We start from the raw sequence: 23,115 nt of genomic DNA on the forward strand, positions 1-23,115 counted from the left end.
AATAGGTTAATCTACACAGAAATAGAAGAAAGCTTTTCCTTACAGTGAAATACAAACTGATGTATGCAGACAAAAATAATTGATTTAGGATATCACCATTTGGCAACCATCCAAGCAATAATTAATCCAACCAAGGAAGTAACAATGGATGTGAAAACTGCCGGGTAAAAATCGGATAAGGATCAGAGTATTTAGAGTCACAAGGTACCCATTCCCCCCTGGCGCCCACAATTCCTACCTATGAGAAAAGGGAATGGATTGGTGATTAATGGAGAAAGCCAGTAAATGTGATGTTAATCAAATGATCAAAGTTAAAAGCTCAGTAATGGGGATACTAGGGGGGCAGCAGAGCATCATAGTATTCTCTTCCTGCCAAAGACGCTCAGCCTAAATCTAATCACAAGAAAACATCAGACAGACCCACACTGGGAGACGTTGTACAGGATAACCGACCTCTATTCCTAAAAGCGTCAAGGTCACGGGTTGTAGAAGTCGAAGAAAGACTGAAGAATTCTCCCAAATGGAAGAAGAATAAAGACAAAACAACTAACACAACATATAATCCTTAAGTGGATCTCCTCGTTACAAAGCACTGTTGAAAACACATGAACTCGAATGGGGGTCTGTGGCAGTGCTGTTATCAACATTAATTTCTTCAGTTTCTTCAGGCTGTGGGTTCCGTAGGAAAAGTCCTTAATCAGAGAAAATACACACTAAATTCAGGGTGACAGGCCAGGAGGTTGGAGACTTAGTCTCAAAGGTTTAGAATAATATACTCTTTGTATTATTCTTGCAACCTTTCTCTAAAACTTAAATTATTTTAAAATAAAAGGTTAGGGGTGCCTGGCCCCTCGTGCGCTCTCTCTGTCTCTCAAAATAAAAAATAAGGGGCGCCTGGGTGGCACAGTCGGTTAAGCGTCCGACTTCAGCCAGGTCACGATCTCGCGGTCCGTGAGTTCGAGCCCCGCGTCGGGCTCTGGGCTGATGGCTCGGAGCCTGGAGCCTGTTTCCGATTCTGTGTCTCCCTCTCTCTCTGCCCCTCCCCCGTTCATGCTCTGTCTCTCTCTGTCCCAAAAATAATAAATAATAAAAAAAAAAAACGTTAAAAAAATAAGAACTTTTTAAAAAAATAGTAAACTAAAACAAAAGGTTAAAAACCTGAGAAACGTGCTTCCGCTATAACCATAGGAATCTCATTCAGAGAGACAAATAAGCCCCCTACCCATTCATGCTGAATCCCACTTTAGGACCAGCCACAGGCCAAGTGCAAAATGAAAATATGGTCCCTTGTTTTTTGTTTTTTATTGTATTTATTTATTTTTTGAGAGAGAGAGAGAGAGAGAGAGCAGGGGAGGGGCAGAGAGAAAGGGAGAGCATCTCAAGCAGGCTCAACACCATCAGCATAGAGCCCGACACAGGGCTCAAACTTACAGACCGTAAGATCATGACCCAAGCCGAAATCAAGAGTCGGATGCTTAACCGATTGAGCCACCCAGGCACCCCAAGTATGGTCCCTTGTTAAAAATTTATTAGGAATTTCAAGATGGCAACAGCAGAGAATTAAAGCAAGTGCAGGGCCTAACTGCTCATGAGGCTGGTCCGGTGTGGGGTAATGGCTTGGCTCAGCCTGTGTTGGGCACTTTTCTGAAAGGTGGAGGGCGCCCTACCTGACGTATCTGGCCTGACCCATTCATTCATTACTCTGCTTACTCATCCCCTGCATAAATATATAGGGAGCACCCGCTAAGGGCCAAACACGTCAAGATACTAGACTACTTCCACGAACAAAGCAAAGGCTCTTGCCTCCATGGATGGAGCTGACATCTTGGCAGAGGACACAGACATTACATAGTCAGTGAAATAGATGTGTAAATTATAAAGTATGTTGGAAAGAAAAGGAAACCAGAGCGAGCAGGATTGGGGGAGCAGGAGGAGCTGCAGGTCGCAGTATTAAATCTACCCCACTGTGGTGAAGACAGAGGAGCAAAACCTTGGAAGGGGCACAGCTTGGCTGCCTTTCAGCCCCAGCTCTACTAATACTTGGTGACTCGGGTCCCCCGGCCCTAGGAGCAGATCCCCTTGGAGAACACCCCTTCTTACGTCTCAGACCCTGCCCCCCTTGGAGAATACCCCTTCTTACGTCTCAAACCCTGCCCCCCTTACCAGGCCCTCCCTGCACCCTTGGAGACTTTGCACACCATCTCTGGGTCAGAGAGGAGGTGGACCCGCAGGAGCATAGCTGCTGCTCTCCTGGGTGCCAACACCTTAGCAAGGGGGCAGCCCTGCAGGAGAAGCAGGAAGGAGCAGCAGCCCCGAAATGTGAAGACCATCCAGGCAGCATCAGGCACCTCCACACTGAGAGCCCCACACCAACCTCTGGAAGAAGTGGCAACATCCTGGTGGATGAATGAGACTCCAGTCACTCATTCAGGCACTTGAATGAGACTTCCAGCACAGAACCAGCTCCATCTTTTATTTACCCATCAAGGAACTACAGGGGCATCCCTGGAAGCTTCAGATGACCTGGAGCCCAGGACCTAGAACAGACTCTGGGGAACCACAGCTGCAGGTGATTAATACTGGAGGCCTTTAGCTCTACTGGGGATCCACAGGGGCATGTCTATGGATTCCACCCATGGTCAGGACCTCCCACCTTCACCATGATGTCATACCTCACTGCCTGTCCCCTTCTGCAGACGTAACCAGAGCTGAGATTTTCCTCCTGTAGGATGTATGTGAGCTCTGCGCTCTCGCAAACCAAATGACCTTGGCCTAGAGTCCTTCCGGGGCTGTCCACATCAAGGTACCCCACCTGATAGCCCTGTTCAAGTCTCCGGCCCTGGACCGTCATCCCGTCACAAGACCATTATCAGCCAGTCATGTGTCCACCAGAACACGCTGCCCTGGAGGAGCAGGTAACCTCAGTCACCCATGTCTGCCATCTTGGGGTCCACAGTCAATAATATCACAGAACTCTAGAGGGTCCTGTCTGGTCACCAGGCTAGGAGGGCCTAGGAAACCAAAGACAAAGGCAGAGGACAACCTCATCAGATCCTCCTCCAGGTTATGCGGCCCAGCTCTGGGGTCCTTCGCCCACCCCACCAAGCTCAGTCCATTGCTTACTGCCTGCTTCCTAAGCCCCGGCTCTCTTCACACTGATTAGCGCGACCAAACCCTAGACCAGCCCACTCCCACCTCCCCCGACACACACTGCATGAGTGGATAGGAAATCCCCATATGTGTCACGGTCTTATTTATTACCTTTCCCTGAGAAAACACCTAAGAAGCTGGGGGGGGGGGGCGGGTAAGATGTGGCCGTGACTGAGGCAGGAATGGTTGGCAGCATCTTCAAACTGCTTAAAAGAAACTCAGGGACCCACCAGAGCTGTGCATCCACTCGCCACCAGTTCCTGCTCCCAACACACACAGTGCCCTCCGGGCTCCCAACCCACCACACCACTGGGGTTCATGTTTCCTTGTCACCCAGCAGGTTTCATTTTCGGATCTGCCTCTCGTTGTGAAGACCGAAGCCTGGAAGGCTCAGTCAGTTAAGCATCAGACTCTTGGTTTCACTCAGGTCATGATCTCGTGGTTCGTGAGTTCAAGCCCCACATCAGGCTCTGTGCTGATGGTGTGGAGCCTGCTTGGGATTCTGTCTCTCTCCCTCTCTCTCTCTGCCCCTCGTTCTCTCTCTCTCTCTCCCCCTCTCTCTCAAAATACATAAACTTAAAAAAAAAAAAAAGACTGAGGTAATACCCACAGTTTTCATGCTGTGTCCACACGCTCATTAGCAAGCTGCTCTCAAAGGAAATTTGTGAGTACGTTGCTTCTTTCCTCCATGTGTGTCCAGAACCACCATAGGCCTGGAGGCTCCCCCAGGACAGGGATAGTGTTTTCCCCTTCAGTCTAGAACCTGTCTGAGGACAGATGTGGTATCTTCTCATGGCACACAGTGCAGTGTGCCACATCTGAAGGGATTTGGGTAAATGTAGTCTATAGGCCAGCCTGCAGCAGGATTTCACAACCTGTCCCAGCCTTCCTCCTCCTCTCAGTCTTTCCAAGGTTTTCCAAGGATCCCGCACCCTGTCTTCACTCCTATCACTCCCTCAGCAGGTTGCTTTGACAATCTGAGCTAAACTCAGTTGGGTACGCCTGACATGCTCTGCCCATTAGGCCCAGCCCAGAAATCTGCCTCAGTAAATAGCTAGTAGAATCCTGAGCTTCTGACAGGGCTCCCTGTCCCTTCTGAGAACAACCTCAGTTCTCTGTGCCTCCTGCTCCATTTGCAACCATCCCCAGGTCCCAAAGTGGGAAGCCCCAGCTCAGACGGTCTTGGGGCCTGGGGCCCCTGCCTGGGCTGCCCTGTGACTTAGCACTATCACAGGCACTAGAAAATGGACTCGGATAGTCTCCACTGGCCAGAGCTGCCTCCTGGCCCCACCTCCCCTAGCCTGTGCTCAAGTGGGGGCTAAACCATGCAGGGCTTAGACCTCCTCTCTCATCCATCACCTTCTGGCTTTCACACCCCACCCTTGAAGACATGGTCTATGAAGAATTGGCAATCTCTGCAGTCAGACAGGAGCCCCAACCCAGAAAGGAGAAGGCAGTAGGTTCCCAGCTGGTGAGCATGAAGCGCAAACAGCGCAGAAACAAAGAACCAGAGGAGAAGAGGTGAGACATCCAGGGATGGTCACCAACCTGGCTCAGCCCCATGGACAGGGTCCAGGTATGAAAAGCTGTGTCTCAGGGGCTGGATGGGCCTCTGAGCCTGGAGAGGCACAAATGCAGGAGAACTTTCAGGAAACACCAGTCATGGATGCACAGAGAGCAAGAGTGGAGAGGTGTTTTAGCAGCACATCCAGGAAGCTAAAAACCCTGGTTGGAGGTACCAGGGGCTGTGATTTAATGATTTAAAAGAAATACATATTTGGTCATTCAGGTGACCAAAATACACTTCTCAGATATATTTGGTCTTCATCCACAGTTCCTGAAAACACTTCAGAGCCATAAAGATAAAATGGGTGTCTTATTATTAATGAAGGGGACTTTTGGACCCCACTCATGGGTGGGAGCTGGTTGCCAGGAGGACCAACCATGTGATTAGAGAGTTGGAACTTTCAGTCCCATCCCTCCCAACCTCTGGGAAGGGAAGAGGAGTTGGCAGTTGAATCAGTCAATGGCCAATGACTTAGTCAATCATGATAACAATGAAGCCTCCATTAAAAACTCAAGTTTTGGGGCGCCTGGGTGGCGCAGTCGGTTAAGCGTCCGACTTCAGCCAGGTCACGATCTCGCGGTCTGTGAGTTCGAGCCCCGCGTCAAGCTCTGGGCTGATGGCTCGGAGCCTGGAGCCTGTTTCCGATTCTGTGTCTCCCTCTCTCTCTGCCCCTCGCCCGTTCATGCTCTGTCTCTCTCTGTCCCAAAAATAAATAAACGTAAAAAAAAAAAAAAAATTTAAAAAAAAAAAAAAAACTCAAGTTTTTTGGTCTCTTTTTTCAGAGAGATCCTATGTTTAGGGAACCAGAATGCTTCCATATGCCACTGAACAGGGCCCCCTGCTTCACAAGGACAGAAAGTTCCTTTGTTCAGGACCTCGCCCTATGTATCTCTTTATCCAGCTATTGATTCATATCCTTTATCAAATCTTTTAATAAACTCGTAAATGTTAGTAAGTGTTTTTCTGAGTTCTGTAAGCTGCTCTAGCAAATTAATCAAACCTAAGGAGAAGGTCACTGGAACTTCCAATCTGTAGCTTGTTGGTCAGAAGCACAGGAGACAGCCTGGGGCTTGTGACTGGCATCTAAAGCAGAAGGTGGAGGCACACTACTTGTAGGACTGAATCCTTAATTTGTGGAATCTGATACTGTCTCTGGGTAGATGGTATCAGAATTGAGTTGATGTTGGGGGGGGGGCACCCCCTGTTGAGATTGGGTCTAAAAGAAGTTTTAGAGGAACTCTAAAAGAGGGGCTCAATACACAACAAAGTGCAGCCCAGCCCTGAGGTTTGTTGGAGAAGCTCCAAGCAGATCCTTGACTCAAAGTATCTCCTTCACCAGCTACGTACAGTTCATCCATTAGTGCTCTACACCTGTAGAGAAAGCCGTGGTCCTCCTCAGAATCCAGAAGTGCTTGGAGTCCTTCTTGTCTATGTGGATGTGATACTGTGATTTCTAATTACAAATATATGTGTGTATATATGTATATTTGGTCATTGTCCCTGATTCTGGCACAGAGGTCCTTTTGGGAACTCCTTGGCATTTCCTAAGCGATAAGAACCATAAATGTGTCTTTTGTTGTGCTAATGGAAATCACCTAAGGATTGGATCTGGTCGCTATTGGAGCCAACCTTGCAATTAGAAGGTTGTAGAACTTTCAGCCCCACCACCTCCACGGCTGGTGAATGAGTTCAGTTGCCAATGAAGTCTCCATAAAAACCCAAAGGACAGGGATTGGAGAGCTTCCAGGTTGGATAATAACCAGTAATCTAGTAAATAAAATATTTCTCTGAGTTCTGTAAGCCACTCTACCAAATTAATCAAACCCAAGGAGGGGGTCATAAGAACATTCCGCCTAGAGACTGGACTTGAGATTGGCAAGGAAGGGGAAGGGAAGGTCTTGCAGGACTAAGCCCCTAACCCAGTGCTGTCTCTGGATAGACAGTGTCAGAACTGAGTTGAATTGTAGGACACCCAGCTGGTGTCAGAGAATTGCTTGGTGGTGTGGGGGGAAAACCCACATACACACATTGGAAATTGGTGCTAGAACCCTTAGATTGCATGACTAGACTGGAGAATTCAGATGGAGGACAAGGGGGGATCAAGAGGTGATGGAGACAGGCTCAGTGATACTGAAGGAGATTATCAGAGGACACGCCCACCAGTTGACCCATGAGCTAAACCTAGACAATTAGAGGCTCCTCACCCCCTCTACCATCCTTGGAATGTAAGTTCTGCTTGCCATCCTTGCTCCCAAAGACTGCTCCAGGCATAGTCTTGAGCTAGTGACATGGCATTGAGACTATCTGGATGGTATCCATGACTGAACCCAGTTATGATCTCTATACAAACTTTTGAGATTTGGTGGATGGGTGCAGATATCTACTTATCTTGCTGTTGCCCCAGACAAGCCTCATAGGTAAGTTCCCTGCTTACTAAACCGGCTGCCTACCAGTCTGGAGTGCCCTGCCTCTTTCTTTGCTCTCTCCCTGCCTTCCTTGAAAGGGAGCTGGTTTCAGATTTCACCTGGAAAGCTCTTAAAGAGGTTACAAACTTACGAGTGATCACTGCACTAAACCCAAACGTTCTGCCCATAAGCACTATCTGAGAAAGGGATGGATTCTCCTGGGAAGTAACATCTCTCATCAGGGAAGCATCCAGCCAACATTGGCCTAAGTACGATGCCTCGGGAAGAAATTCCAGCATCAGAAGCACAGTGGACCAGGAATCCATTCAAGTCTCTTCCACTCCTGACAGTTTAAAAGATGTGCCACCCTGTAATTTGTCCCTTTTTGGACATGGATTCACTATGTGACTTCAGTCAGTCACTCTCTTTCCCCAGCTCTCAGTACCCAGTAGTAGTTCCAATCAGAGTTCTGCCCAGATTGGCCACTTCCTGACTCACCAAGCCAGCCAAGAGCCTCCCCCCTTCACACACACACACACAAGGTAGCCCCACTGTGTCTAAGAGAACTCAGCCCAGAATCCCCAGGGCCTCACTGGGAGGAAGTATTTCCAAACGGATAGTCCCCCAGTGCATCCTGGGAGGTGGAGCTGACCCAGAGGGAAGGTCAGGAATTCTACTGACCAGGAAGAAAGAACCCTGCAGCATATATTTAGCTCCCTAAAAATAACGGGAAGCCAGAGATGAGAGCTGGAAATTGTCTGCTAGGACTGGGAAAGCACTGGAAAGGCTGGGGGAGGGGCAGGAAGGACAATGGAGGAAAGGAAGAGGGTCTGACAGGTCCTTGTGGGCAGGGGAGGGAAATGTCTGTCCCCCTTCCCTTGTGATCTGTGACCCAGATGACTCAGATATTCCAGATCCAGAGAAGGGGGCTGGGTGGTGAGGGAGAGCTGCCAAGGAGATTGGGGGAGCCATAACCAAGGCTGCCCAGGAAGCTTGGGGAGACATCAGGTTTCTAGTGGAAAACCAGTCCCAGGAGGTGACTGTGCCTCCCTCCAGAGCAGGAGGGGACCCAGGGGACAGGCAAAGCTGGTGTGAAACAAGGCTGACTTGAGCCCAGCAGGTGGGGCCAGGATTCCCTCCCGTCCCCTTCCCACCTCTTCCATGCCAGTTCCTTTCCCCAGCACCCTAAGCTCTAGCCAGGGAGGGCCTGGCCTGGTTGCTGGTAGCTGGGCTATGAAACACCACTTGGGTCAGAAAGGCAAGTTCTCAGAGCAGACACTAGCCTGATGCAAAGACCCAGTGAGCACTTACCCCTGTGGGCTGCTTCTTGGTGTCCAGCAGGGGAGCATTGAAGCTCGCAGACAGACTGGGGGTGGCAAGGACCTCCCGGAGTGGGATGTTGGCTTCCCCCAAGAACCTAAATGGAGAGAAAAGTAGAATGTAAAGAATTAGCCTAATGTGCCTGACTCTTCTCCCAACAGACCACCCCCACCCCCACCCCACCCCTGACCCTACCACCGTACCCCACAAACAAACACCCTGCAGGCAAAGCTGATCTGCCTAGAACACCACAGTCCCTTAGGACCCCTTAATGCTCCCTAGCACCCTGCCCCCAGCCACCCCATGTACCATCCGAGGAGGGCCAGGCCCCTCTCCCTGCACACAGATGAGAGACACCTTCTCCCAAGGTCAACTTTGACCCCTTTCTGCCTCTCCCCAGAGGCCTCGCCCCATCACCCCTGTCTGCCTGGACACTCCCATATAAGGGCTGTCTTGCCCATCACACCTCAACAATCCACCAGACCCGTGTCTCCTGAAAGCCATCACACCTGCGTTGCTCTGAAGGTGCAGTAGCCCCTCTAACCTCCATCTACACTGGCCATCTATATCGCTTTCCCAGGCCTCGGCCAGCAATGATCATAAATGAAAAACAGTCTTTCCTGTCTTCAGAGACAGGGAGAAAAGCAAATTGGGCCAGGGTGGACATGTCCCACTCCCAAGAGAGGCCCAGGACTGTCACACCACATACACCTAAGGCAGCACCTCTGACTGAGGGGTGGGAGTCCCATAAATGTACGGGCTCTTGGAAAGAGTAGATGATTGAGTGACAATCAGTTAAGGGATCCTTCAAAGAGTGCCAAGGAAAATGTGTGTGTTCCCTAAGCTAAGAAATGGGCAAACTGCATTCTGCATCTCTGTAGCGGTGGCCGGAAATCAGGAACAGCAAGTGGCCCGTGTCTATCAGAACTGTCGCCTGATGTCGCATCAGACTTCTGTGTGCTTCCTGCATATTGCTGTCAGGGTGTGAACAACGAAAAGCCACAGGAGTGCTCTCATCATTTGCTTCTTAATTTTTTTTCCCTGATGAATAAACAGCACACCTATTATTTGGGGCCTTCCTTCTTTTCTAGTGTCTGTAACAACTGATTAGAATATAGGTTTTTATGTCTGTAACAACTGATTAGAATATAGGTTTTTATGAATACAGGTTTTATGAAGCTTTATTGAGATAAAATTTCTATCTTGACCTAAATAGCTGATTTTTAAAACTGGTTGCTCACACAGGAAGCCATCAAAATCCTAAAGGAGAACACAGGCAGCAACCTCTTTGACTTTGGCCACAGCAACTTCTTACTAGACACGTCTCCAAAGGCAAGGGAAACGAGCAAACATGAACTATTGGGACTTCAAGATAAAAAGCTTCTGCACAGCAAGGGAAATAATCAACAAAACTAAAAGGCAGCCTATGGAATGAGAGAAGATATTTGCAAACAACATATCTGATAAAGGGTTAGTATCCAAAATCTATAAAGAACTTACCAAACTCAACACCCAAAATACAAATAACCCAGTTAGGAAATGGGCAGAAGATATGAATAAACATTTTCCCAAAGAAGACATCCAGATGGCTAACAGACACATGAAAAGATGCTCAGCATCACTCAGCATCAGGGAAACACAAATCAAAACCACGATGAGATGCCACCTCACACCTGTCAGAATGGCTAAAATTAACAACACAAGAAACATCAAATGTTGGCAAAGACGCAGAGAAAGGGGAACCCTCTTGCACTGCTGGTGGGAATGCAAACCGGTGCAGCCACTCTAGAGAACAGTATGGAGGCTCCTATGATCCAGTAGAACTACCCTATGATCCAGTAATTGCACTATTAGGTATCTACCCATAATACAGATTTACCCAAAAATACAGATTCAGAGAGGTACCTATGCCCCAACATTTATAGCAGCATTATCAACAATAGCCAAACTATGGAGAGAGCCCAAATGTCCATCCACTGTTGAATGGATAAAGAAGATATGATATATATATATTACATAATATATATTATATACATCATATACATATACTATATATATAATATATATACACACATACATATATATACATATATATAATGGAATATTACTCAGCCGTCAAAAATCATGAAATTTTGCCATTTGCAATGACAAAAGGAGCTAGAATGTGTTATGCTAAGCAAAATAAAGTCAATCAGAGAAAACAAATACCATATGATTTCACTTAAATGTGGAATTTAAGAAACAAAGCAGATGCACATATGGGAAAGGGGGCTATGGGAAAGAAAAGAGAGGGAAACAAACCACTAGAGACTCTTAACAATAGAGAACAAATTGACGGGTGATGGAGGGACGTGGGTGAGAGATGGGCTAGATGGGTGATGGGTACTAAGAAGGGCACTTGTGATGAGCACTGGGTGTTGTATGTAAGTGACGAATCGCTGAATTCTACTGCTGAAACCAATATTCCACTGTATGTTAATTAAAATTTAAATTTACAAAATAAAATAAAATATTCATAAAAAGACAAAAAACTGCTCACAATGAGATACTACCTCACATTCATTAGGATGGCCACTGTCGGGAAAAAAAAAAAGCAAACAACAAAGGTAGGTGAGGATGCGGAGAAACTGGAATCCTTGTGTCTTGTTGGTGGGAATGAAAAAAAGGGAAAGGAAAAATGGATCAAACCACAGAATCCAGCAAGTCCATTTCTGGGTTATCTATTCAAAGAATTGAAATCAGGAAGTCAAAGAGATATTTGTATACCCATGTTCATAACAGCATTATTCACAATCGCCAAAAAATGAAAGCAACCCAAGTATCTATCAACAGATGAATAAACAGATGAATGAATAAATAAAATGCAATAAAAATTAAAATAAAATTAATTAATTAAAAGCATGCATACAATTAAATATTATTAAGCCTTAAAAAAGGAAAGGAATTCTGGGGGCGCCTGGGTGGCTCAGTCGGTTAAGTGTCCAACTTCGGCTCAGGTCTGATCTCACCATTCGTGAATTCGAGCCCCACATCGGGCTCTCAGCTCAGAGCCTGGAGCCTGCTTCGGATTCTGTGTCTTCCTCTCTCTCTGACCCTCCCCCACTCCCACTCTGTGTCTGTCTCTCTCAAAAATACATAAACATTAAAAAAATTACAAACAAAAAAGGAAAGAAATTCTGGCACCTGCGACAACATGGATGAACCTTGGAGACATTATACTAAGTGAAATAGGCCAGATACAAAAAGATATATACGGTATGATTCCATTTACATGAAGTTCCTAGAATAAGCAAGTTTTTGAAGAAAGAAAATAAAATAGAGGTTACCAGGAGGGTAGAGGGAATGGGGAGTTATTATTTAGTGGGTACGGCTTCAGTTTGGGGTGATGAAAAAGTTCTGGACACAGATGGTGGTGATGGTCGCACAACAGTGTGAATGTGCTTAATGCCACTGAGCTGTGCACTTAAAATAGTTAAAATGGTAAGTTTTGTTATGTATATTTTACCACGATAAAAGTAATTAATTACTAATTAATTAACTGCCACTTACATAAGTTTCTAGACAATAAAATCACTTGAGCTCCATTATTCTTGGGACCAGTGGACTGTCGGTCACCTTACAGGTTCCTTCGCCAGCAAGGCAATAGCCTGATTTGTGCGGAATTTTGTAATATTTTTCTGACATTTCTTTAAAGAAAGGGCTAAAGAGAGAGACGTTCACTACTATTCATTCCTCGTGATGCCAGGAGTCACATTTTCTAGAATTTGGACTGGTGTGTGTTATATTCTTTTGCAGCATGGAGCAGGCTTGTACCACAGCGTAAGCAGGGGCTCCTGGAGTGTCTCCATCCTATAGGGCCAGCATGGGGAAGGCACTTGTCACCAGTGTGTTGACTGAAGTGTCCTCAGTGTCACCAGGTAGAACCCGAGACCTGCTCTTTACTGCTCGCCTGCTTGTACCCTATGACCTTTGTCCCACATTTTTCTATAAGCTCTTCTTTCCAGCTTGTCTCTTAACTCAGGAAAAAGACCCCACTGGCATAGCATCCCATGATGGAAACCAAAACTACCCCTCAAACAATAATGACCGCCCTGATGAAGAGTTCCAGTAGCCCAGACTACCCAGACCAGGTCGAGTTTAACTCTCCACTTACACTGCGCGGATGAACCATAGAGTGAGCCATGGAGTGACTAACAGTTACCTTTACCTCATTATAATACTAAAATCTCTGCCTGAGGAGGAGCACAAACCTCATTTACATAACATACAATGTAAGTACAGGCATATTTCCTTAAGGTGCATGACTGTCCTCATGCCCTGTCTAAAGATTTTAAATAGAAGGAACCCATTCACCCCTTGCTAGGGAAGTCATGGCTTTGGAAGTTATTCCCCATGATCTTTATTTGCTGCAAAGAAAGTTTCCTTTGTGCAACAACTCTACCAGCTGCAATTTCTATATGTGACTCACTGAGGAGCAAACTCATGTTAGTTAGTTGGGTTACATCTGGACCCAGGCAATGTCAAAAAAGACAAGACAGTCGGTGTAAAAGACCTGTGAATCCATGGCATCAGAGTCACACTTCCCTCCGGGCAGCAGAGCAGACAGACTGGCTTCAGCAGGTGGATGACAGAGCCTGCCCTAGAACTCAGGTCCCCACATCCCTGAGGGGTCACCTGGGAAAGGGAAAGGCAGAGCGGACAGTGGGAGCGGAGGGGGTGGCAGGCTTGGTGGTGCAGACATGCTGCTGGAAGGGAGACCTGGAGCCTGCTGCAAGAGCAAGGCCTGGCCTCCAAGGTCTCCCTTTCTGGCACCAGGCCAGCCAACCCTCCGCCCCACGGAGAATTCCCGGAAGTGGGGCAGGAACAATGGGAGGAAATGCAGAGGGAAGTGCCGGCCCCACCCCTGCCAGCCCAGGCACCTCCGGAGGCAGGGAGACCTGGGCCAGGAGGGACTGCTTGTTATTTCCTCCCTTAATATCTTTCTGGACCTTGAAATGCCCCCACCTCCCACCCCTGTCATAGGCCTTGGAACCAGTCCTTTGGAGGAACTGGGTGGCTTCACAAGCCCCCACTCCTCTAGGAGGAGAGGCTGGAGGCAGCACAGCCAGCTGCCTGTCCCCACCCGTAAGGAGCAGGCTGCCCCAGAGTGGGCAGCACAGAACTGCTCTAGGAGGCCAGCCTGGGGAGGTCGGACTTCCTGGGGAGGTAGGCTGGGTCTCAGGATTGATCATAGGAAACCCTTATGGCCACTCTTCATTCATTCTTCCATAGAGTTGGAGGAGAGGTGGCTTTATTCAGGAGGCCTAGGGGAAGAGGGCCCAGACCCTCAGGGAGACCCACCACATCCAGAGGTCAAGACTGAGGCACAGACTCTAGGGCCCAGAGGCCTACACGAAACCAGCGATGCCAGGTGCTCAGGAGCACTGGCACTGGCACTGATACCAACCAGTGGCCACTTGTGGCAGACAGGATTCAGCAGAGGTCATATGAGGCAAGGAGGGGCCTGGGGGTCCTGCACCAGCTGCCTGAGAGCCAGCTCTGAGTGTGTGCAGAAACTGGCAGATGGGAAGGAATACCCACCCCCCCACGTCCCCATCTCCCCCCGCCCCCCGCCCCCTGCAGCCTACTAATAGAAACAGGTCTCTGTTTTCCTCCCCAGACCTGGCCATCCCTCTTGGCAGTGCTATGTTCTGGAGCCATTGGAATGTGGGGGCAGGAGAAATGCGAGGGCTGAAATCACTGCTGCCATCCCACAGACTGAAAGAGAAGTCAGGAATTGGCACGGGGGAGGAGGGAGAGGTCCAGGTAGTTTACACATTGACAGGGCACACATTTTTCCTCCAAGGAAAAGGAACTAGTTCCCAGACTCATCACCCAGTGAGGCTACTATCCTATCAGAGATGGGAGAAGAACTAGAGGGTAATGGCCTCCAAATCTGAGCCCTAAGTGGGAGGCTATAAATTAAAGTGGCCAAGTGAGTTTATTCTAATGAAACACAGAGAAATCTAAATAATTTCATTTAAAAACCTCAGGCCTTTTTCTGTGGACGCTAAATTTAGGGGCACATTTTGATGAGGCACAGGATATTTGCAGGGTCTAAACGTGTCTCTTAAAAGACTTCAGGAGGAGGGTGGCACCTGGGTGGATTAGTCAGTTGAATATCTGACTCTTTGAGACAGGGTTGTGGGATCAAGATCCACATTGGGCTCCATGCTAAGTGTGGACTTGCTTGAGATTCTCTCTCTCTCCTTCTGCCCCTCTCCCCTGCTCGCTTGCTCACTCTCTCTAAAATAAAATAAAGAGGGGTGCCTGGGTGGCTCAGTCGGTTGGGCTGCCGACTTCGGCTGGGGTCATGATTTCGCGGTCCGTGGGTTCGAGCCCCGTGTCGGGCTCTGTGCTGACAGCTCGGAGCCTGGAGCCTGTTTCGGATTCTGTGTCTCCCTCTCTCTGACCCTCCCCTGTTCATGCTCTGTCTCTCTCTGTCTCAAAAATAAATAAACGTTAAAAAAAAATTAAAATAAAATAAAGAAAAAATATATTTAAAAAAATGAGACTTCAAAGGGGGGAAAAAGCAGTAAATATGCAATGGAAAAATCAGACACCACCTTGACAAGTGGTCAAAATGAACATCTCCAATGAGGGACATCTTGTGCTTCTAGAACCTGAGACAGATCAACACACCCACAAAGTACTCTGGCCAGAAATTAGTAACAAATCTAACCATGAGAAAAACATGAGACAAACTTCAAATGAAGAACATTCAATTAACAAAAAACTGGTGTATTATATTATTCAAAAATGTAAGTTGTTGTAAAAGACGAAGGCTGTGGGAAATGTTCCAGATTAAAGAAGGCTGGTGACCCTAGAGGAGAAAGCAGGAAAAGACCTCTCTGACCTCAGCCGTAGCAATTTCTTACTTGACACATCCCCAAAGGCAAGGGAATTAAAAGCAAAAATGAACTATTGGAACCTCATGAAGATAAAAAGCTTCTACACTACAAAGGAAACAATCAACAAAACTAAAAGGCAACTGACAGAATGGGAAAAGATATTTGCAAATGACATATCGGACAAAGGGCTAGTATCCAAAATCTATAAAGAGCTCACCAAACTCCACACCCGAAAAACAAATAACCCAGTGAAGAAATGGGCAGAAAACATGAATAGACACTTCTCTAAAGAAGACATCCGGATGGCCAACAGGCACATGAAAAGATGTTCAGCGTCGCTCCTTATCAGGGAAATACAAATCAAAACCACACTCAGATATCACCTCACGCCAGTCAGAGTGGCCAAAATGAACAAATCAGGAGACTATAGATGCTGGCGAGGATGTGGAGAAACGGGAACCCTCTTGCACTGTTGGTGGGAATGCAAACTGGTGCAGCCACTCTGGAAAACAGTGTGGAGGTTCCTCAAAAAATTAAAAATAGACCTACCCTATGACCCAGCAATAGCACTGCTAGGAATTTACCCAAGGGATACAGGAGTACTGATGCATAGGGGCACTTGTGCCCCAATGTTTATAGCAGCACTCTCAACAATAGCCAAATTATGGAAAGAACCTAAATGTCCATCAACTGATAAATGGATAAAGAAATTGTGGTTTATATACACAATGGAGTACTACGTGGCAATGAGAAAGAATGAAATATGGCCCTTTGTGGCAACATGGATGGAACTGGAGAGTGTGATGCTAAATGAAATAAGCCACATAGAGAAAGACAGATACCATATGGTTTCACTCTTATGTGCATCCTGAGAAACTTAACAGAAACTCATGGGGGAGGGGAAGGAAAAAAAAAAAAAAGAGGTTAGAGTGGAAGAGAGCCAAAGCATAAGAGACTCTTAAAAACTGAGAACAAACTGAGGGCTGATGGGGGGTGGGAGGGAGGAGAAGGTGGGTGATGGGTATTGAGGAGGGCACCTTTGGGGATGAGCACTGGGTGTTGTATGGAAACCAATTTGACAATAAACTTCATATATTGAAAAATAAATAAAATAAAAATACATAATAAAATAAAATCTTTAAAAAAATAAAAAAATAAAAATAAATAAATTAAATACATTTTAAAAAAAAAGAAGGCTGGTGAAATACAACAACTAAATTCAATATGAGAGTCTAGACTGGATCCCATACTGAGAAAGAGGGGGAGGGGGACTTGCTATAAAAGGCATTATTTGGTCAATTGATAGGACAGAAGATGAACGCTGAATTAGATGAAGTATGGCAGCCGTGTTAAGTTTACTGAAGTTGGTAACTACAGTGTGATTATGTAAAAGAATATCCCTATTCTTAATCCCTATTTTTAAATTCTTAAAAATATATTTTACACATTTCTTAGGAAATATACCCTGAAGTATTTAGGGATAGAGGACCATGATGAATGTAACTTACCCTCAAATGAGAGACAGAGAAAAAGGAAGGAAGAAAACGAGGAGGGAGAGGAGAGAGAATATTATAAAGCAAATGGAGTAGAATGTTAATCAGTGATATTGATATTTTTTTAAGTTTATTTATTTTGAGAGAGAGTGTGTGTGCACAAGCAGGGGAGGGGCAGAGAGAGAGGGAGAGAGAGAATCCAAAGCAGGCTCCTCGATGTCAGCTCAGAGCCTGATACGGGGCTCAATCCCATGAATGGTGAGATCATGACCTAAGCCGAAATTAAGAGTGGGACACTTAACTGAGCCACCCAGGCCCCCTTCTTTGTTCTATTTTTGCAACTTTTTTGTAAGTTCAAAATTGTTTCTTAAAAAAACTCCAGAAGTGTTTCCATATGTCAGTTTCTCATTTTTTTATCTTTTAAACTAAGAAAAGGACATGTCAACTAAAAATACATACATGACAACTCAAATCCGCTCATCACTGACTCAGCTGCACCTTCCTCTCACCAGATTCAATGAATCAGGCGTGACAGGAAAGTCAGACTCCCTGTTCTGGCAGGATGCACACAAACACGCACACACGAACACACTCCGGGGAGATTTAAGATCCCTGTGAGGAGACAGCTGTGATCTGTGCCCCCTCCAGCCCTCAGCCATTCGTGTCTGGCAATGAGGAGCAGGAAATGAGGGACAGCCGGACATTCCCACCCCTGGCCTCTGGCAGCCTTCCCCCCGGTATCTGATTCCCCAGGGACTGCCCAAAGGTGACTAAATAGTTTTCCACTTCAATCCAGAAAAAAACAAAAAAACAAAAAAACAAAAAAACAACAAAAAAAGAAAAACTATTCTGAAACTCAGGGATGTCCTGGAATCTATAGTTATAAAAATCCTTGGAATATAAGGGAACGGTCAACACTTCCGAGTATGCTGAAAACAATGAGGTGGTGAACTGTAAATATTCCTGCCTCCCAAATAAATATTCCAGAAAGGGGGAGGCCTGCAAACAGCCTGCTGAAACCCAGAGGCTGAACTTAGGCTTACTTTTCCCAACTTCTAGCAACAGCAAACCGCCACTCTGCCTCTTTAAATGTCTTAGTGCACACGCACACATCTGGGTGAGTGTCTATTCCTAGGTGGGAATGACATTTGTCAGCAGGGAGAAAATACCCTCCACACATAACACAGATGGAGAGTTAATATTCCCAATAGGACCCCAAACACACAAACTGCTATGAATTAGTAAGAAAAAAGCAAGCAATTCAAAATATAACGATAGGAAATTGACAGAAGAAGAAGTACAAATGGACAATAAAATACATGAAAAGATGCCCGACTTCACAAGTAGTCAAGAAAATAGTTTAGGGGCACCTGGCTGGTTCAGTCAATAGAAAGCATGTGACTCTTGATCTTGATATAGGGCTTGTGAGTTCGACTCCCCCAGTGGGTATAGAGATTATTTTAAAATAAAATCTTAAACACACACACACACACACACACACACACACACAGAGTTTATAAGATACTTTTCTCCCCCTACAATGGCACTAAGCAAAAATAAAAATTGACAGGCACCTTTTTTTACACTGTTGGTAGACATAATTAGAACACTTTTTTGAAAAGTAATTTGGCAGAATTTATGAAAATGTTATATGTTCATATCCTTTGATCCAGTAATCCCACTTTTAAGGATCTATTTTAAAGAAAAAAATAATCTAAGGACATAAAGCAATTTGGATAAAGATACCCACTGAAGGGGCAGGAAAGAAATGAGAAAGAAACCGAATCCCAGCCAGTAAGGATACGGATTCCCAGGTCAATACATACTGACCTGGGAAAGGGTCCATGATGAATTGACAAAAAGCAGGGTGTAGACCAGTATGTATGGCATGATTTCATTTTTGTTTAAGAACATGCATACACACGTATGTAAACTGATGTTTGCACAGGCTTAGGAAAAGCGGAGGAAGACATGCGCCAAATTGTCAACAACAGACACACTGGAGGGAAGGGAAGCAGCAGATGGGGGGAAGGCTGGGAAAACTTGCACCTCTTCCTTTATAGCTTTTTAAGAATGGAGGTTACTTTTGCTTATAAAAAAAACACTTGAAATTTTTATATTCTTGTGAGTTTTCATAAATTAAGGAATGTGTGTGCACGTATGTGTGAGGCATGTTGGTGCACACTCTGTGTCCACGAGGAGCGTGTGGGTGGTACGTTCAGTCGGTGTGGTCTGTGTATGTGTGTTTGCACGGACCCAACAGTCCCCTCACGCTACACACCTTCCAATGTGCCAAGCACGCAGTAGGGCATCTGACACCCACACACTATCTCATTCAAGCTTCGCGACAACCACGCAGTGTAGGTACTATTGTGGCCATTATCCTGATGAGGAAGCAGGTTCAGAGAAATCCAGGTCGCAGACAGTGTCAGGATGAGGCTCACTACTGACAGGGGGTCCCTGAGAGAAGGCTTTGAGCCTCATTGTCATGCCACCACCCCTCCCCTGCTCGGCTCTGTGGACACAGCTGGGGACCTGAGACCCTCTGCTCCCTCAGGGAAGAAATCCCTCCACCACATCAACGCATTCCCTGTAGGGGCCACAGGCACCATCCGGCCAGACCCCCTCCCCCAGCAGCCACGGCCATCCCCTGTGCATTCTTGTGCTGGGCTCCTCTTGTTAAGGACTGAGACTTTTGTTCAGCTCCTCCCCGGAAATGCCCACATTCCCCAATACGTTAGCCCATTGTCCCAGGAGGCCCAGGACACCCCCCCACACACAAACCCTGAGGGCACCAAGGCCTACTCTGGGCTCAGAGGCTGCCCTGAAAGCGATAGTCACAGAGGTCAGGTAGACCACTATTCCCAAAATATCTCCTCAAAGCCTATAGTGGCGCCTGCTGCTCACCATTAACATTCTTTTGCTGGTCTACACAGAGTCCGGCAGGGGTGCCTGGGTGGCTCAGGCAGTTAAGCCTGCGACTTCAGCTCAGGGTGTGATCTCTCAGTTCACGAGTTCAAGCCTACGTCGGGCTCTGTGCTGACAGCTCAGAGCCTGGAGCCTGCTTCAGATTCTGTGTCGCCCTCTCTCTCTCTGCCCCTCCCCTGCTTGGGCTCTGTCTCTCTTTCTCTCTCAAAAATAAATAAACATTAAAAAAAAATTTTTTTTAAACAGAGTCTGGCATAGACAGCACCATTCCCCGGGCTCCTAAGAGGAGCAAAACATTAAGCCATGGGCTGCCACCAACACTTTAGTATGAATTAGTCTTTTTTCAAATCATCACTGGCTGAGAGCAGGCTTTGATGGGAAAGGGTTGAGCCAGTGAGAACGGAAGGAACTGGGGCAGCAGGAGAGCAGCACAAGAAAGACATGGAAAAGAGGATGTGCCAAAAGGAACTGCCATGTATGGAGCAGCCTCTTCATAGCACTTCCCTCAGATGAGCTTGTGCGTTTGGGTTGCTGTGCTGAGTAAGCTAGGCTCAATCAACACTTTTTTTTTTTTTAATTTTTTTTTCAACGTTTATTTATTTTTGGGACAGAGAGAGACAGAGCATGAACGGGGAAGGGGCAGAGAGAGAGGGAGACACAGAATCGGAAACAGGCTCCAGGCTCCGAGCCATCAGCCCAGAGCCCGACGCGGGGCTCGAACCCACGGAACGTGAGATCGTGACCTGGCTGAAGTCGGACACCTAACCGACTGTGCCACCCAGGCGCCCCTGAGCTTGTGCATTTGATTTGACACCCCTCGAAGAGGAAGAAACAGAGAGGCTCAGGGAGCTTTGCTGAGACTAGACCCCTGTTCTTCTGCTGGACCACAATGTCAAACCCTGTGTAAGGGTGGGAAGAGGAGCAACCAAAAGAGGAAGGAGGAGAAGGAGCAGGCATTCAAGAAGGTTCCCAAATTGCCTCGTGGGCCCCCAGCCAGATATGGACACCATGACTGATGACCCAGATCACGGGCAGGGGAGGGCAGGCAAGGCTCTGCGTAGGGCTGAGTGGGGCTCAGTGCCCCACTTTACGGAGTCACCGGGTCCCTAAGAGGTACCAAGTAGACCACACTATTGCATAGAAAATGCTATCCTAGGGGCGCCTGGGTGGCGCAGTCGGTTAAGCGTCCGACTTCAGCCAGGTCACGATCTCGCAGTCCATGAGTTCGAGCCCCGCGTCAGGCTCTGGGCTGATGGCTCAGAGCCTGGAGCCTGTTTCCGATTCTGTGTCTTCCTCTCTCTCTGCCCCTCCCCCGTTCATGCTCTGTCTCTCTCTGTCCCAAAAATAAATAAACGTTGAAAAAAAAATTTATAAAAAAAAAGAAAAAAAAAGAAAATGCTATCCTAAACACTAAACGAAGGCTTTTTCATACGCAGTTAAGTGCCTCTGAACTAGTCCTTGGTGTAGAGTTAGGGGTCCTTCTATGCTGCTTGATTAAAGGGAGGCAGGGTGCATAGTCACCCTGAGAAAGAGTTGCCAGACCAAATACAGGATTCCCTGTTAAGCTGACATTTCAGATAAACAGTGAACAATTTTTTATTATAAGTAGATCCCATGCAGGGCGCCTAGGTGGCTCAGCCAGTTAAGCGTCTGACTCTTGATTTCAGCTCAGGTCATGATCTCACGGTTGTGGGATCGAGTCCCACACCAGGCTTGGTGCTGAGCATGGAGCCAGCTTAGGATGTTCTCTCTCCCTCCCTCTCCCCCTCCCCCACTTGCATGCTCCTTCTCTCTGTCTCTCTCTCAAATAAATAAATAAATAAATAAATAAATAAATAAATAAATCCCATGCGATATTTGGGACAAACTTAACTGGGTGTCCCGAATGTTTCTTTGTTGAATCCGGCCACCCTACCCCAGGGCTGGCTAGGCCTAAAGTCAATGAGCTACTGTGGTCAAAGTGGAGAACGTTTTGACCCTGGTATTTTTTTTGACAGTCAGGTGTTCTGATCCCATGGAGACTTTTGCTTCCATGTGCATGTTTACCAAATGTTTAAATCAAAGATATACCTACATTAATTCATTTCCACTGAAAAGACATTCTCTGGAACAAATTAAATTAAGTCCATTGAATTTGTTGATGTACTTTCTATACAGTGCAATTAACTATTTCCTTTTCCTTCAATCTTTATTTCTATTTGTCTGAAATTAGTGTCAATGGTAACAACTATTTTCTGTTTAAATTTCCCAAACTCAGATTTGGCTCAAAGACTTTTTTTTTTTCAATTCTTTGGTTCACATCAAGCTCTATCGAATATAGCTCCTTTCTATTTTGAGTTTTCTCTTACAGAATTACTTCTATTATGGCCCATTTTCCCAGGTCCATATTCTGAAGAATCCCCAGAATACCAACAGGATTCTTCATTCCCTTTTACATTCCCTTCGCGATTCTACCCATGTGTGGTTCTAGCCATAAGTATTTTGTGGTGACTATTTCCACCAATAATTACACACATACACTATTACAAGAATGACAGTTTATATTTCTTTCCTAGCTAATCCATGAAAAAAATTGAGAGTAGTTTAGGGGCGCCTGGGTAGCTCAGTCAGTTAGGCATCCGACTTTGGCTCAGGTCATGGTCTCACGGCTCATGGGTTCGAGCCCCACGTCGGGCTCTGTGCTGACAGCTCAGAGCCTGGAACCTACTTTGGATTCTGTGTCTCCCTCTCTCTCTGCCCCTCCCTGCTCACACTGTGTGTCTCTCTCTCTTTCTGTCTCTCTCTCTCTCTCTCTGAAAAATAGATAAACATTAAAAAATTTTTTTTTTTAATTCAGAGTACTTCCTTACAGAAGTGCCAGTTCAACCTTGAGTGCACACTGGCCTCCCCTGAGCAGTTACAAGAACCGCTGAGGCCTGTACCCCACTCCAGAATTTGCTGTGGAGCCCAGACACTGATCTCTTTTACAGCTCCCACATCATGCTAATATGCAACCAGGGCAGGAACACTTTTGTAAAACTCTAGAGCTACACTGTCCAACACTGTAGCCACTATGAGCCCCACACCAATGGTGGGGGGGTGGGGGCTCTCTGCTGCAGCACAGAATGGGTTTTGGATCCTGTCTCCCTCTCTCTCTGCCCCTCCCCCACTCTCTCACACACACACACACTCTCTCTCTCTCTCTCTCTCTCTCTCTCTCTCTCTCTCTCTCTGTCTCTCTCTAAGAAATAAATAAATAGAGGCATCTGGGTGGCTCAGTCAGTTGAGCATCCGACTTTGGCTCAGGTCATGATCTCACTCGCGTCAGGCTCTGTGCTGATAGCTCAGAGCCTGGAGCCTGCTTTGGATTTTGTGTCTCCCTC

General features: G+C 46.6%; 1 protein-coding gene across 25 annotated transcripts in view; it reads right to left on the reverse strand.

Annotated features, from left to right (window-relative positions):
• DYSF (dysferlin) overlaps positions 1-23,115 on the reverse strand; it is a 229,155-nt gene that overhangs the window by 169,518 nt on the left and 36,522 nt on the right. For all 25 annotated transcript variants that reach the window (XM_040458557.1, XM_040458576.1, XM_040458578.1 and 22 more), the window contains exon 4: positions 8,434-8,539. In XM_040458557.1, the coding sequence (XP_040314491.1) occupies positions 8,434-8,539 (106 nt within the window). The remainder of the gene's footprint in view (positions 1-8,433; positions 8,540-23,115) is intronic.

Source organism: Herpailurus yagouaroundi, unplaced genomic scaffold (assembly GCF_014898765.1).
Source record: "Herpailurus yagouaroundi ecotype Mexico unplaced genomic scaffold, PumYag 221, whole genome shotgun sequence".
Lineage (NCBI taxonomy): Eukaryota > Metazoa > Chordata > Mammalia > Carnivora > Felidae > Herpailurus > Herpailurus yagouaroundi.